General features: G+C 39.8%; 1 protein-coding gene across 10 annotated transcripts in view; it reads right to left on the minus strand.

Annotated features, from left to right (window-relative positions):
• The window catches only part of BBS9 (Bardet-Biedl syndrome 9), a 455,972-nt gene that overhangs the window by 408,782 nt on the left and 29,834 nt on the right, over window positions 1–17,356 (minus strand). For all 10 annotated transcript variants that reach the window (XM_048839046.2, XM_048839045.2, XM_048839047.2 and 7 more), the window contains one exon: window positions 9,191–9,365. In XM_048839046.2, the coding sequence (XP_048695003.1) occupies window positions 9,191–9,365 (175 nt within the window). The remainder of the gene's footprint in view (window positions 1–9,190; window positions 9,366–17,356) is intronic.

The following is a 17,356-nucleotide window of genomic DNA, read 5'->3' on the forward strand; positions in this document are numbered from 1 at the left end:
TAGACCTGCTGGAAAAAAAAATCACAAAGGAGATGCAGAGGTACTGCAAGCAAGCCCCAATCTGAAACGAGAGACAGCTGGGTCTCCACCCCAAGAGAGGTGATGGGTAGGAAGCCTAAAGCCATAAGAGGGTGCCCTCCAGGAAGACAAGGGGTAGGAGGGAGGGATCAAAGGCACAGTTAATCCTGAAACTGTGATGAAAGCCACCACTGAAGTGAATGGTGACAGCCAGGCAGACAGAGGGAAAGTTTAGCCAAAGAAACCAAGACGTCAGTTTTTAAAAGGTCTCATCTGGAAAATTCACAAACAGTAAATTCTACTGCTATCAATTATCCATCTTGGAAAGAACTGACTCATGCCAATTTTCTACTTATTTCACATCTTTATACCATTATACCTTCCCCCGGTCAATGCAACTGAACAAACTTTACAGCCTATTTAGTATCCAGGAGTCAATACAAAATATTCCCACTAGTAGAAAGCATAAAGGGCTCCATTAACTGAGTATATTGTTTGAGAGATAATAGAAATTCTGGTGCAAGAGCAGTAAATATTTATTATGGCAGTAAAGCTCAAACCAGGTTGTGTTACCGTTAGATAAATTGTACTCCTGAGGCATAAAATGCAAAACAGAAAAAAATGGCTATATTCCTCTAAATCCTTTGGGTTATGATTATCTCTAAAATCTTCATTCCTCCTCCCCCTCACAAAGATGATGCATTTTGGCTATAAGCCCTTATGATGAAGGAAAATGTGCATTTTTGGTCTTGAAAGCAGATGAACTTTTCAGATTGGAATGTTGGGTAGGAGTTTCATAGGAATCTGTATGCTTTATACAGATTAATTCTTGCCAAAAGAAAATTGCTAAACTAATCACAGTACCCTTAAACTATATCATTGATGTAATCAGGCCCAAATTCCTTTGCAGGAAGCACATTTTGCTTTATATGCGACTTGAACTAGTGACATGTAGGTAGAGACTACATAACTAGCAGATTCATAACCTGTGGCTTGCTATGATTGACGAGCACTGCATAGGGTAGTAGGAAGGGGAATTAAAAATAATTGGGAGGGCAGGGAATATTTCCGTTCCAACTTGCTGAAATATTCAGTATTCCCAGGGGAAGCCCATGAGGCAGACAGGAGATGGACAGGACAGCTACTTCAGTAGTAGAAGAAACATTGGACCTCTGGTCAGGAAACTTGCTTCCTCTACTGAGGACAGGAATTTTCTTATGCCTTCCAGGTCATTTTTGCGGAGGTGGGACCCCGAAGACTCTAGCAGACACCAGGTCGACCCCCAGGAAAGGGTCGGAAATTTCTCTAAGTCCTCACTCAGCCATCAGGTCAATCCTGGCTCCCATCCGGCCACCAGGTCAACCCCGGCAGCACACACGTCTGACATCTGAGCAATGGCACCAGGTCACTGAGCTGCTCTAGAAGCAGTTCTTGACTACTCTCAGTAACAAGCAGCAAAAGAATGTAGGACATGGCAACAGATCAGCAGTGAGAACTGCAGTCAGATTGGCTCACAAAAACAGGGAAGAGATCACCAGTCTGATAGGGTGAATACTGTGGTTCTCCAGATCCATTTAATTATCCCTTTACAGGGGTGGAGAGTGAAAGAGATGCAAGGCGAGAGCACTTCCATAAATTTACTAGTACCAGTACTCCCAACCCCCTAGCTGAGTGTTTCAGTATACCAAACCCCAGAAGTCATAGCAGCCAATGCAGGTGCTGCAATTCTGGGGGAAGAAATCACAGCGGTCAAGTAGATGAGGCTTTAGCTGCCTTTAGGGGAGAACTTGAGAGACTCGCCTCAGTCAGGTAACAAGGGCTTATAAAGAACACAGCTCCCTTCAATGCAACCAGTGCTTCTGCACTGCAAAGTATAGGAGGACTTATCAGGTGTAGCAGGTGCTTTTAATTAAAGGTCAGTCCCACACAAAACTAGGGAGATTGCATTCCCCAAAAGAAGAGCAAGCAGGTTTCATCACATAGGATTTTTTACCGTATGTTCCTGGGATCCCTGGTGGCCAGTGCAGCATTATGGTATAGCACAGGGATAGGTAACCTGCGGCACGTGAGCTGATTTTCAGTGGCACGCACGCTGCCTGGGTCTTGGCCACCAGGCCGGGGGGTTCTGCATTTTAATTTAATTTTAAATGAAGCTTCTTAAACATTTTTAAAACCTTATTTACTTTACACACAACAATAGTTTAGTTCTATATTATAGACTTATAGAAAGAGACCTTCTAAAGAACGTTAAAATGTATTACGGGCACGCGAAGCCTTAAATTAGCGTGAATAAACGAAGACTCGGCACACCACTTCTGAAAGGCTGCCGGCCCCTGGGCTAGCACATGGCAAGTCAAAGTCTGCAGCAATATCTTTAATTGGACCAATGTCTGTTGGGGAGAGAGAGAAGATTTCGAGCCACCCAGAGCTCACCTACTTTGTCTCTCTAATATCCTGGGACTGACAACTACAACTACACTGCAAATACATTCTTATGCATTGAATGATCACTTTGAGCTATACACAAGTGAATTGGCCTGGCTTCCAGCTGGGAGTTTGTCAGTTCTCAGCTGATGTCTAGCCCTTGGCCACAGCTGGTACTCGGGCTGCCAGCATCACATCTGTTAGCACTCAATTGCCAGATTATGCATCCCTCTCTGAAAGAGAAAGGCCAGCAGTCCAGCAGCAATTTTAACACTTCTCAGTATTGAACTGTTATTGACGTAAGCCTCTAGGTACTACTGCAGTATAAAATATTATTTATTTATTTAATACTGGCTGCAATCCCCAACCCATAAAACAGAGTTCTGGGGTGTAGAATGATGGAAAGATGGGAGCTGAGCAAAACTCACAGAGAATCTGCACTGATCTATTTGCATACCTTCTCTGCAGGTGTTATCTCAAGGCCTTAGCAAATATTTGTTAAATGGATGGGAGCATCTATTGTTTAAGGATCCCTTCATGGTAACTTATTTTTGATGTTACAGAGATGTGCTTCTCCTGAGCTTGACTAGGCATTTATTAGGATGCTACATCGCCATTACCGTATCAATTGATGATCTCAGAGGATTTTGGGGCAAAAAGGAGCATACTTCACACCTCCCCTTCTAAAAAACTGACCAGAGGTCAGGGGTACATGCATATGTGAAAACAGTGTGGTCTATCAAAGCACTGGCACTGGAAAGTACCTGCTTTGTTGCCTATCTATTCATGTGAAAGGCTGGGAGATTGGTGATTCTCTAGCGCTTTATGATGGTAATAAAAAGGATATTGTCACCTCTGGTGGGATATGGCCTGCAAAATATGGCACAATTTCATTTAGAACTATTGTAGTCATCAGTGCCTTGAGCATACCTGATATACAGCCTGCAGGCAGAAGGCACTCTGAATGCTACCATTCACACCACCAGGTAGATAGAGTGTTTAACTTATTGAGCAGGATTGGTCAGCTTTGTATAAATAAAGATATAATTTTGTTCTTTTATCTTTCCGAAAGGGTAATTCTATTAGCCCAGTACTCCAAATCCAAGCTTGGTCTCAGAAACATGAGTCTAGGAATATGTCCACATCATCTTGGTAGGGACAGGCCTCAATATAGGGCACGAGTTAGAGGCACTCCCACTAATATGCAAACAGGAGCAAAACGAAGTTAATCATACTGCGCCAGTCATGATCACACACATTTATCCGTATGTTATAGCCATATGCCCAACCTACTGTTGGATCTTACATAACTTAGTTTGTGAGCTTCCCAGAGAAGGGACTCGGTCTTCATCTGTGTTTATACAGCACGGGTCTTCTATACTGCATGGGGTTTATGGGTCCTACCAGAATATAATTAAAGCAGCAGCATGTATAATTCCCTCCATAGGGAAAAGTCAAGAGGGAAACTTGTTCATACGGCAACAAGACGTATGCAAATTGGCACCTACAACAACTGCATAGTTAAACCCAAGGACTTGGGATGCAGGCAACCTGTTAATATTTTAACAGATAAGAATTAACTCCTGTTAAAAGGCTAAAGTAGAGGATAGAGGATTTTAACAGAAAGATATGTGTACAGTGTGTTCATTTGTACAGAAGTCAGGGTGGAGGCTGGCACTTGGCAATCACAGGTCTGTATTGTTGGGGTAATGCTACAGTACTAACATGTTTACTTAGCAGCAGCATGTTTGGAAAGTTGAATGGCACAGCTTCATAGCATTGCTTAACTTTTTGGCAGACTTGAACCATTTGTATAACTCTTTTCCTCAATCTTTCATAACATATATATTTTAAAATTTATTACCACTAGCTGTGTTGCTAATCAGTCATCTCCACTGAGCAGACTTTTATTGTGAGCTTGCACAAGCAACGTGGCTCGATGATATACTGCTTAAATTGACTTCTGCCTGGCTCTGATCACTTTCAAATTTTGAAGGGCTTTTGAAGAATAGATTCTTTGGTAGCTGTCTACAATAATGATTCACAAAGGTATGCTGTCACTTATAGGGGAAAAATGAAGCTGTGCTAAATTGTTACTACTCAAAACTAAATACCAAGAGCTGAAGTACTAGGACCCTTGAGATTCACACAATAGTTTCTTGTTGCTTTCTAAAGCGATTCATAGATGCCTACTTCATTCTTAAATAGAACCATGAGGCCAACACATCCATAAGAAAACCCCTTTTATTTAGCCCAGTGATGTGTTGCCTGGAAACTTGAATGCAAAATACTAACATCAGCTAGGGCTGTGAAATTACTACATCTCTTCTGATTCTCCCATTTAAGGTTATTCACAAAATCACTGCTCTCGTTTTTTCCTCATTTCCTTTTCTATACAAAACTCCTCCCTAACCTTTACCTTTGTAAACACTCTTCTCTTTAAGCCTTCTGTACATAACGGCCCTTGAGCTTGTAGCTCCCTTCTTCCTTCCACCAATGAGTGACCCTCTCTTCACTCAACTGCCTCCTTAAGACCACCAATAATACAAATCAGCAATCCTAATACAAACAGCTATCATCCTCTGTACACGACCCAACACTAAAAAAAGCCATCATGCTGCATTCAGATCTAACATTGTTCTGATAATCTGGTGTGTAACATCCTTAAACCATTCTGTTTAATTGTTACTTCCCTGAGGCAGGGACAGTGCTTTCCTCTATATTTTGTACAGCACCAAGCATATCAATGATACCCAATGAAACAGCAACAACGTATTTTCTCTCTTTCACACATCAATCTTTCACTTTCTTTCTTCACCCATCAATTTCATCTCCCTTTTACTGCCACTTCAGTTCTCACTGAGAAAGCACCTCACTCCAAAGATGATGCCATTCCCCATCAGTCACTCTCCATACTTAAAAGCAATGATCTATACCTCACTACATTATGACAAAATGTACACTATTCCAATCTAGGACATATTCAGACCTCACCAGATTAATGCATGAGTGCCCAAAACTGAATGACCTCACTACACATTAAGCGGTGGGGACCTTTGTCAGGTTTGGCAGAGAAGGTGAGCTGCCCCTTTAAAGGCAGCTAGAGAGCCAGTGAGTTACCTCTAACACAGAGGTAGCCCCATTCCAGGTCAGCATGGGGACACTGACCCATCCCCCCTGCAGGTGACCAGAAGAGAGGGGGAATATTTATGCCCACATCTGAGCAGTGAAAGCCCTCTTTTCACCTGGTCAGGTTAAGCAGCACCCATCCTCTCATCCATGAAAGTATTATTATCCACTGTGGGCATGACATTAGTTGCTCCTTTCTCAGGGGGCTGGGAAGGAATTTTTCCCTTACCACCAGATTGGCCAACATAAAGGTAGGTTTTTTCACCTTTGCCCACAGTGGATAGGAGGCTTGAAGGAGAAAAGAACAAAAGGGGAGTTAGGCTATGATGCTGCAAATCATTATGTAAACTTGGGGCAGATATCCAGCGCAGGTACTCTGCAGGGAATTGATAGTGATCAGATTAAACCCTTTCCTAATCCATTTAAAGGAGGTATTATTTTATGGAGTGGGAACAGTGGGAGGGGTGAAGGGATTCATAGATATTTAGGTCAGAAGGGACCATTATGATCATCTTGTCTGACCTCCTGCACAACGCAGGCCACAGAATTTCACCCACCACTCCTGCAAAAAACCTCACACCTTTATCTGTGCTATTGAAGTCCTCAAATCGTAGTTTAAAGACTTCAAGGAGCAGAGAATCCTCCAGCAAGTGACCCATGCCCCATGCTACAGAGGAAGGCGAAAAACCTCCAGGGCCTCTTCCAATCTGCCCTGGAGGAAAATTCCTTCCCGACCCCAAATATGGTGATCAGCTAAACCCTGAGCATATGGGCAAGATTCACCAGCCAGATACTACAGAAAATTCTTTCCTGGGTAACTCGGATCCCACCCCATCTAATAGCCCATCACAGGCCACTGAGCCTATTTACCATGAATATTTAATTTCCAAAACCATGTTATCCCATCATACCATCTCCTCCATAAACTTATTGAGTTTAATCTTAAAGCCGGATAGATCTTTTGCCCCCACTGCTTCCCTTGGAAGGCTATTCCAAAACTTCACTCCTCTGATGGTTAGAAATTAGACGAAGGTTTCTAGTCTAAATTTCCTGGTGGCCAGTTTATATCCATTTGTTCTTGTGTCCACACTGGTACTGAGCTTAAATAATTCCTCTCCCTCTCCAGTATTTATCCCTCTGATATATTTATAGAGAGCAATCATATCTCCCCTCAACCTTCTTTTAGTTAAGCTAAACAAGCCAAGCTCCTTGAGTCTCCTTTCATAAGACAAGTTTTCCATTCCTCGGATCATCCTAGTAGCCCTTCTCTGTAACTGTTCCAGTTTGAATTCATCCTTCTTAAACATAGAAGACCAGAACTGCACACAGTATTCCAGGTGAGGTCTCACCAGTGCCTTGTATAACGGTACTAAAACCTCCTTATCCCTACTGGAAATACCTCTCCTGATGCATCCCAAGACCGCATTAGCTTTTTTCATGGCCATATCACATTGGCAGCTCATAGTCATCCTATGATCAACCAATACTCCAAGGTCCTTTTCCTCCTCCGTTACTTCTAATTGATGCGTCCCTAGCTTATAACTAAAATTCTTGTTATTAATCCCTAAATGCATGACCTTACACTTCTCACTATTAAATTTCATCCTATTACTATTACTCCAGTTTACAAGGTCATCCAGATCCTCCTGTAGGATATCCCTGTCCTTCTCTAAATTGGCAATACTTCCCAGCTTTGTATCATCCGCAAACTTTATTAGCACACTCCCACTTTTTGTGCCAAGGTCTCAATAAAAAGGTCAATAAAAAGATTAAATAAGATTGGTCCCAAAACCGATCCTTGAGGAACTCTACTGGTAACCTCCCTCCAACCTGACAGTTCACCTTTCAGTAGGACCCGTTGTAGTCTCCCCTTTAACCAATTCCTTATCCACCTTTCAATTTTCCTATTGATCCCCATCTTATCCAATTTAACTAATAATTCCCCATGTGGCACGGTATCAAATGCCTTACTAAAATCTAGGTAAATTAAACCCACTGGTCACGCAATTACAGACATGAAGGTCGCTATCTTACAACAAAAAAAAACTTCAAATCCAGACTCCAGCGAGGAACTGCTGAATTGGAATTCATTTGCAAATTGGATACTATTAATTTAGGCTTAAATAGAGACTGGGAGTGGCTAAGTCATTATGCAAGGTAGTCTATTTCCTCTTGTTTTTTTGTTTTTTCCTACCCCCTCCCCCTCCAGATGTTCTGGTTAAACTTGGATTTATGCTGGAAATGGCCCACCTTGATTATCATATGCATTGTAAGGAGAGTGGTCAGTTTGGATGAGCTATTGCCAGCAGGAGAGTGAGTTTGTGTGGGGGAGAGAGTGAGAAAACCTGGATTTGTGCTGGAAATGGCCCAACTTGATTACCATACACATTGTAAAGAGAGTGATCACTTTAGATAAGCTATTACCAGCAGGAGAGTGGGGTGGGAGGAGGTATTGTTTCGTGGTCTCTGTGTATATAATATCTTCTGCAGTTTCCACAGTATGCATCCGATGAAGTGAGCTGTAGCTCACGAAAGCTTATGCTCAAATAAATTGGTTAGTCTCTAAGGTGCCACAAGTACTCCTTTTCTTTTTGCGAATACAGACTAACACGGCTGTTACTCTGAAACCTAAATCCACTGCGTTTCCTTTGTCTAAAAAATCTGTTACTTTCTCAAAGAAGGAGATCAGGTAGGTTTGGCACGATCTACCTTTTATAAAACCATGTTGTATTTTGTCCCATTTACCATTGACTTCAATGTCCTTAACTACCTTCTCCTTCAAAATTTTTTCCAAGACCTTGCATACTACATATGTCAAATTAACAGGCCTATAATTACCTGGATCACTTTTTTTCCCTCTTAAAAATAGGAACTATGTTAGCAATTCTCCAATCATACGGTACAACCCCTGAGTTTACAGATTCATTAAAAATTCTTGCTAATGGGCTTGCAATTTCAGGTGCCAATTCCTTTAATATTCTTGGATGAAGATTATCTGGGCCCCCCGATTTAGTCCCATTAAGCTATTTGAGTTTCACTTCCACCTCAAATATGGTAATGTCTACCTCCAGATCCTCATTCCCATTGGGGAATTGGGGCTCCTATGACTGGTATGGCAGGGAGTCAGCTCCACCTCCTTTATATACTCTTTGATTCTCATTCAAGGGGGGAGGGGACGAAGGTAACAAGGTCCCAGCAATGTCTTAGCTGGGGATCAGTATGAGTAAGGGGGAGGGCTGCCAGCAGCCCCCCCCCCAGATATATGTAAATAATTATGGAATTACCTGCACTGTGCAGTTTTATCTGGCAGGTACTCCCAGACACTTAGTAATAAAGTTGCGGCCTAATTAAACACATCCAGTGTCGCCTGTCGTCCTTCTGGCACACCTGGACAACAACAATTCAAGTCTGAGCTTCAGGTGACAGCACCAAGAAAGGCATCTGTTCTTTCCTCTTTTAAAAAATAGATATGTGATACAACATGAGTAAAAGCAAACAAAATATTATAGTTATTTATATTTTCATAGGCGGTGCCAATTTTTTTATCTTCAGTATATTCATGTTATATGATGGCAGTCCTAAAAGAAACCACAATTACTTATTTAATATTTATACATACTTGTAGCTCTCAACTTGTTGACAGGAAGAGACTGTAATGAAGGAATCCGTTCGAGAGCTGTAAGTTAACGGACCAGGCAGAAGAAAACTAGGTAGAAATCGGCCAAAAGCATAGCTTTCCTGTTCAAACAACATAAGCATGCCATCCATGGACTGTATGCATATCAAATCTCGACCTAAAAGAAAAGGAAACAAAGCACGGTTAATCACATATTAGATTTTTATGAAAATATACAGGCCTGAATTCTCATTTACACTAAATGTATGTGAATACTAATTTACTATATTGGCAGCATCAAGGGGCTTTAAAGTAGGCATAAATGTAATTTACTCCCACTTTAAGGCTCCTTTACACTGCCAATGACCTTAGAGTAACTGAAAATCAGGCCCAGCTTATTTACAGAAATTAACAATGAAGTTACACTACAGTTAGATATAAACAACACAGAACAGCTGTGACCCACACACTAAACAAAGAGGAGGTGAAATACTGGCCCCATTGAAGTCATTTGTAAAACTCTCATTGACTTCAGTGGAGCCAGGATTCCACTCAAAATGTTCAAAGTTGAGGCTGAAACTCCATTAGCATTATTTATATGAGGCTAGTGTTCAAAGGTCCAGTCAGAGACCCATTGTGTCGAGTTCTGTATAAAGTTAAAAGAAGATACAGACCCTGTCCTGAAGAACTTACATGCGAAATAGACTAGATAGACAAAGCATAGGGGAAAGGGAAACAATACACGAGTAACATGATGGGGTGATGGTTGACGTACTTTATGTTAGTTCTACTTTATTTTATTTTTAAATATATATTATAGGGGCAGAGGAAGTCACAAGGGGATCAGTTAACAGAGTAAGAGATTATGAAATAAAGAAAGGAAACTGGATAGGGAAAGGAAAAGTGGCAATGAGAACAATGCTGGTAGCAAAGAGATAGCGAAGGAAGGAAGAGCAAACAGTGAATCTTGGCAGAGAGAAGAAAATATCCATAATGCATATAGAGAAAAAGGCACATCCAATGTCTTCACAGGGGTCCAAGCTGTGAAAATCACTCTGCAAATGGAGAATGGGTGGTTCCCACCTGCCTCTACCTCAAGGAGTGCTGCTCTCACCACCCCGGAAAGCTATTTGGCATATGGTACCCCATGAAGTGGGAGAATCCCCCTCCATTTTCAGACAATGCCTGGAAGAAGTTACTCCCTGCTTTAGTGCCCTACACACCATCCCAAACTCTTGCTAGGGAGTGGGGGAAGGAAATTCCTGACAATTCCCAGAAGCACTGCTCATCCTATTCCCCACCTGTTCTTCCCATAAAATAATTTAACCCACAAGTAAACTGATGCGACTTGAAGGACATCTGTACTTTGCATTTCATTGATTTTGCCAGTTTGGCTCACAAACCTATTACTTAAACAGATTTTTTTTAATGTATAAATAATCCTCTAGAACAAAGAAAACTAAACCCTCCAAAAATTGTAAAAACATTATTTGCTAAAACTAAAACTAGTTAACTGTTTCCTTTCTTACGTAAATAACAATACATTAAGAGAAACCAAAAGATAGCAAAAAAATGAGTTTTCTGATTTGATTAAGTTAATATTCTAATTTAACTGAGGGAACACAATTATTAAAATAAAATAAAATAAAATAAAATGACCCTAAGATCAAATTGTTAAATCTATCATGTCATTTCAGGTATTTTAAACGGTCTAAAATAGAAATCATCATGAAAACAATGTTAATATTATAGCGATTACATTTTCCCATTGCTTTTATCCTACCTTTATTTTATATTTTTAAACGAGGATTAAAAAATATTAAGTCTGTAGTGAGGCGTTAAAAATACTTGTCAATACTGAAATCAAGAATTCAGCTACAATAGCAGCAAGATCCTACTGGTCACATGTCGATTTCAATTACATGGATATAAATTCAGAGCAATAACTTTGAAGTCAACTGAGATCAGAATCAGGTTGTGGATTTAGCATTACATAAAGGAGAACATTAATTCAAATGTGCACATAGTTTTTAGCACCCATTCATACAAAGAAATCCACAAAAAAGGGCCCAATCAAACACACACTGAAATCTATGAAAATATTAAAGCCAATTGTGACAAAGTTCGTCCTCTACCTTGGTGGGTCTTGCACTTCTTGGCAGATTTGCTCGCCTTGGAGCTTCATGGCAGCCCTCAGCTTGGCCGTTTTTCTGAACCCACAGTTCAGGTCTGACCAGGAGTTGGGAGGTTTGGGGGAACCCGGGCCCGTCCTCTACTCCAGGTTCCAGCCCAGGGCCCTGTGGAATGCAGCTGTCTAGAGTGCCTCCTAGAAGAGCTGTGCAACAGCTACAACTCCCTGGGCTACTTCCCCAGGGCCTCCTCCCAACACCTTCTTTATTCTCACCATAAGACCTTCCTCCTGGTGTCTGATAATGCTTGTACTCCTCAGTCCTCCAACAGTCCGTGTTCTCACTCTCAGCTCTTAGTGCCTCTTGCTCACAGCTCCTCACACACGCACCATAAACTAAAGTGAGATCCTTTTTAAACCCAGGTGCCCCAATTAGCCTGCCTTAATTGATTCTAACAGCTTCTTGATTGGCTTCAGGTGTTCTAATCAGCCTGTCTTAACTGTCTCCAGAAGGCTCCTGATTTTTCTGGAACCTTCCCTGTTACCTTACCCAGGGAAAAAGGACCTACTTAACCTGGAGATAATATCTCTGCCTTCTATTACTCTCCTATAGCCATCTGCCCCGACCCTGTCGCACAATGTAAGTAGGTATTGGATCAAGCCCCTATCCTGCAAACATGTAAGTAAATAGTGTCATTTATTTCAACAAGACTACTCACATGCAAAGTTATTCACATCTGCAAGTGTCTGTGGGATTATAGCCTATGCATGCAGGACTAAAACAGGATCTTGATTTAAAGAGAAAAAAAACTACTTCCTCTTTGATGTCCTCCCCTCAGACCCTACTCCTCTAATATAGGGCCTCAGATATAGGCAACAACAAAAAAAAATCATGTCTTTTTCCCACTTAGACAAGTATTGTTATATAAGCTCACAGAGGCAACAGTTCAATATATGGCAACACTGGAGGTAAAATACATATGGAAAAATTATCTCCTTGTATTCTGATTCTTCAGAGAAATTATTAGAGGCATATCAATGGTTATTTAAAAAGAAGCAGAGCATGCTAAGTAGTTAATGGGTTAATAGTTCACCTAAATTACTAATACATTACTACTTGATCTTTGACCTCCTGATTAAAAAAAGAGAATCAGTATTCTCTCCCCCAAGACTTGGATCACTAGGGTAAAAACTCTGAATCTGATGGCAAGTCGTCAGAGGCAGGTAAGGGGAGCAGAAGGTAAATAGCTACACTGGATCCCTTTTTTCCCCCCTTTTGTGACTGCCCATTCTATACTACTCTCAAAATGGTCCCTTCATCCTTCCCACCAAGAAGATCTGTACATAATTCATTCAATTCCCATTATCACTGCTGCACACATTTGATGGGGAGGACAGTCAAGAATGAAATACGGTCTTGTTCTTTTCCCAGAGGTTGAGCTCAGTGCTTCTCAACCTCCTAAGAAACAAGGGAACCAAACTGCAGTACTTCATAGGGAAGCACACTGGTGCTACTAGATAGATAGGCACAACTTTTTTTTAAATTAATGTAATTTTAGGGGGGATCATGATAGGATTTCAACCAAATCTGAACTATTGCAATGGCCTATTTACCCTAAATATAGATTTCTAAATAAAAAAAATTTTATTCAAGCAGAAGTTCTCTCTTTTCTTATCAGAGGGGTAGCCATATTAGTCTGTATCCACAAAAATAACGAGGAGTCCGGTGGCACCTTAAAGTCTTTAAGGTGCCAACGGACTCCTCATTGTCTCTTTTCTTAAAACCATAAACCTAAGATCTGTCTTGTATTTAACACAACATATTTTGGGGGGATGATTTACTGACTGCTGATGCAAAACATATTTGTCTTATACCAACTGTTTTAATAAGGCAGCAACAGCACTCTGGTTTAACAAAATCATAAATCAACATATAGAGAATAATTTTCCTCAACCTTAGAAAAACCCCATATCCCTTATTAAACATGAAACAGAGCAAAATAGTCCATTAATCAAGAGGTCTATGATGGCTTCTAAAGGAAATTTAGCTAAGCTAACAATGAAAACCAATCTTCTCAAGTTAAATCATGCTAGGATCTGTACAGATCACCTATATTTTGTACAAAAGCATCTGTAACATGGAAATCATTAGAGCAATGTTCAAAAGCTCTCAGACTAACATTCTGCCAGCTACTGAAGTAAGCCAAACTAATGCCTTTCTTTACAACTGCAAGCGATAAAGACACAATATATCATACCATTTAAGCTATTGGCTGCAAGGTTCACTGACAACTTCAAGTTGATGATTTGGTCCCATCAGGTTTAATCTATAGTATATTAAAGTTTGTTTTAGGTTTCCAAACGGTCGTACTACATTAATCTTTCCTGTTACTTTAGTAGATAAGAGTCACACACCTTTTTAGGAAATGTGAATTCTTTAATTCTGTTAACAGTTTGAAGTCAATGAACAAATGCTTCCTATTAGTAAATTCAATAATTTTAATAGAATTACGGTATGTGTTTAACATGTAAAAGCCTGATAGCATTTTCCAAAAAGTACAATTGTTTTTGCGTTATGAATTTCCTCAGGTTTTCTTACACTGAAACACATGTTTTTTAAATTATAAAGCAGGGTCTATGGCTTCTGTTCAAATCTAGATTTTATTGTTTATAAAATTAGAAACATATTTTATATTGTACACATTATATATGCATACACACACACACACACACACACCCCGTATGTGGACAGCCAAGAAGTTTCTTTTGAAATTGTGTATGAAGTGGCTTTATTAAAAAGCCTTTCCAGTTACTTAACCTCTTAAAATACTATTTATATGGCTCAAAAGATCAAACACTTCATTTTATGATTTATTCATAATAATTTGTCACTCATATTCTGAGGTATGTGGTACTCAAAGGGTTAAGTCAACCAAACTGATCACTGATCATAGTTGATAAGCATTTGGTTCATTGTTTAAAGGTCGAGAAGCTCTGAAGCATTAGCCAAGATCAGAGCAGATGATTTCAACAACATATGATTCAAAATGAAAAATTATATATTAATAAAGTAACATGCAATATTTGAACAAAAAAATCATAACCAAGGTGCTTGAATTCAATTAAAACCTGTTTAATATTAAGGGTCCCACTTAATTTTCAATTTTTTTTTCCATTTTAACACTGACACTATTCTTAACTAATGCTGCTTCAAAGAAAAAAAAGAGAAAATGGCACAATTTAAGCTAAAGACAGTATGGCAGACAATGTTCTTTGTTCTACCTTTTGTCGGTTTAATAAACCAACCAACCATCATGGTAAATAAAGTACTTTGCACTAGGGTAGCACCTTCCATCCATGGACCTCAAAATGTTCTGCAAACTTTAAAGAATTAAGATACACAACATCCTTGTTATTCAGGTAAGTAGCAATATGCCTATATCCTGGTCCTGTTCTACCTAACCTTGGAGATGGGCAAACTGCAGTGGTCCATCTTTGGAGACAAATAGGGCATTCTGGAATGCCTTGAAACAAATGGCTAACCAGTGGACAATGATATTGATGTACTGGTAGGCTATTAAGCCATCTCCTGTCCACAGCTAAGAATACATTGCTCCCTAGTTGCCCCCTTACACATACACCATCTCTTATAGATCACCATGGTTTACCAATGACCTGCACCAAATGAAAAACGAGATGAGAAGATCAAAGCGTTAATGCCAATAAGCCAGGCTTCTATTCTGCCATAGTCTCAGTATTTGGACAGGTCTCTCAAGAAGAGATTCTAAAACAACTAGGGAAAATCTGTCAAAACATGAGAACTTCACTAGTCATTCCCTTCTTGTTTAGTGAAAGCTTAGACTGAAAGCTCTTTGAAACCAGAACTTTCTTCTCATTATGTGTATGGTTTAGCATATCTGACACAAATATCTTGCAACGCCGGCTACAACAGTGCTATGCAAACGCCTGTTCTCACTTTCAGGTGACATTGTAAGTAAGAAGCAGGCACCATTATTTCCTATAAATGGAAACATTGTTTGTCTTAGGAATTGACTGAACAAGGACGACGACTCAGTGGTGTTGTAGGCTCTAAAGTTTTACATTGTTTTGTTTTTGAGTGCAGTTATGTAAAAAAAAATAAATTCTACATTCGTAAGTTGCACTTTCATGATAAAAAGATTGCACTACAGTACTTCTATGAGGTAAACTGAAAATACTATTTCTTTAATGTTTTTACAGTGCAAATATTTGTAATCAAATATAAAGCAAGCACTGTATACTTCGTATCCTGTGTTATAATTGAAAATGTAGAAAACATCCAAAAATATTTATAACAACATTTAAATTGGTATTCCATTATTAACAGTGCAATTAAAACTGATTAATCACAATTTTTTTAATCGTTTGATAGCCCTAGTCTAAAAAAAATGAAATATCTTCTTAAAAATAAAAACTTGGTTTGGAAACAGTTCAGGTAAAACTGAGATGATGTCAATTGGCAAGGGGAAGAATTTTGAGGAACTCACACGAACTGTTATAACACCTTCAATAAAAGGCATCTGTACACTGTCAAGGTGGTACACAACCTCCAAGTCCAACTGGACTAAAATCTACTCAAGAACTATTAGAGAGCAGCAGTGTTTTTTTTCATATTTAGCTAGTTGGAAAGCAAGCCCTTCTGTTTTAGATGCTGACCTGACTATTGTTATTCAAGCATTTGTCATCTCAAGATTAGATTCCTGCAATGTGTGCTCTCCCTAAAAGATACAGAAGGCTACTCAAAAATTACAAATAAGTCTGCACTCACTATTCCACCAGCCATATAAAGTGGCCAGACAAAAGCATATTGAACAACTCCTCAACTTTCTACCTTGGTGACCAATCAAATTCCAGGTTCATTTTACATCCTTGATCCTTAACTATAATAACCCCTAAAGAAACTTGTATCAATGCTAGCTCAGACACTCCCGTCATGGAGTTTCCTAAGAATTCTACCATTACCAAGGACAGGATTTGCCCTTCCATGGAAGAAGTTTGGGGCTGAAGTCTCTACTGGAGGCCAAGTGCTTCTACACCAGCCCCAGTGCCCTCAGGCGTTGATCTCAGCCACAAAAGACTTCTCCACCAATTGCACCCTACAGGGGAAAAAGGAATAATGTGAACTTTTAAGCAGAGCCCATATGTGCTGCAATTAGGAATTCAGTTGCGTTACTGTAAGTGGGATTGTTGGGGTGATGGTGCATGTAATGCTAAGATCATGCTAAGATCCCCAGCATCTCAGAGGTTGCCATTTCCATGAGAAAAGTAGGAGCTACATGTATACAGGCTCCCCGACACAGAAATCTCAGAGACAATCAGCTTGTGACTCTTAGTTTGATCAGGTCCTTCCAACTGCCTGTCTGCATAGGCATCAACTGCAGTATGAACATTTATTTCCTCTCCTTTCCTTTTGAACTTTTCTCAGCGAACATCCTATAGGTATCCAAGAACAGAAAATACTTATTCTTTATTTTAGAATTAAATAAAGAGGGGACAATCAACTTGGCTGAAACACAGTTAATTCCAAGGGTTTGGTGGGTAGGTGTTTCAAATTAAAAAAAAAAAACTATTTACATATATTTGCAATAATAAAAGAAACCAAAATACACAAAAGTTGGAGAAAAGACTGCATGCTCACACAGTATCTCTCACAAAGCTCTAGAAGCCGGATAGCACAATGTCACAGTAAGAACCACTCACTATGATCTCTTGTACTATCTCCCCCAGTGAGAGGGCAGAAACTTTTCAAGCACTTATTTAATATTTCTCCTCTGTCTTACTGGCTTATTACAAAAGCATTTTTCAGGAAACACTATAGGATAAACTAGGACAATCCTATTTTTTTTTATTCGGTGCTCTGTGCTCCTATCTTGGCTTATTCCTGGTCAGGGGAGTAGAAACTCCATGAGTTTCAATCACTGAATGTCCTTTCTATTCTTCCATCTGTGGGGAGGGAAAGAAGAATTTGCATCCTCAGCTTCCCACAAATGCGGCATAGGTTT

The sequence above is a fragment of the Caretta caretta genome, chromosome 2 (assembly GCF_965140235.1).
Source record: "Caretta caretta isolate rCarCar2 chromosome 2, rCarCar1.hap1, whole genome shotgun sequence".
NCBI classification, from domain to species: domain Eukaryota; kingdom Metazoa; phylum Chordata; order Testudines; family Cheloniidae; genus Caretta; species Caretta caretta.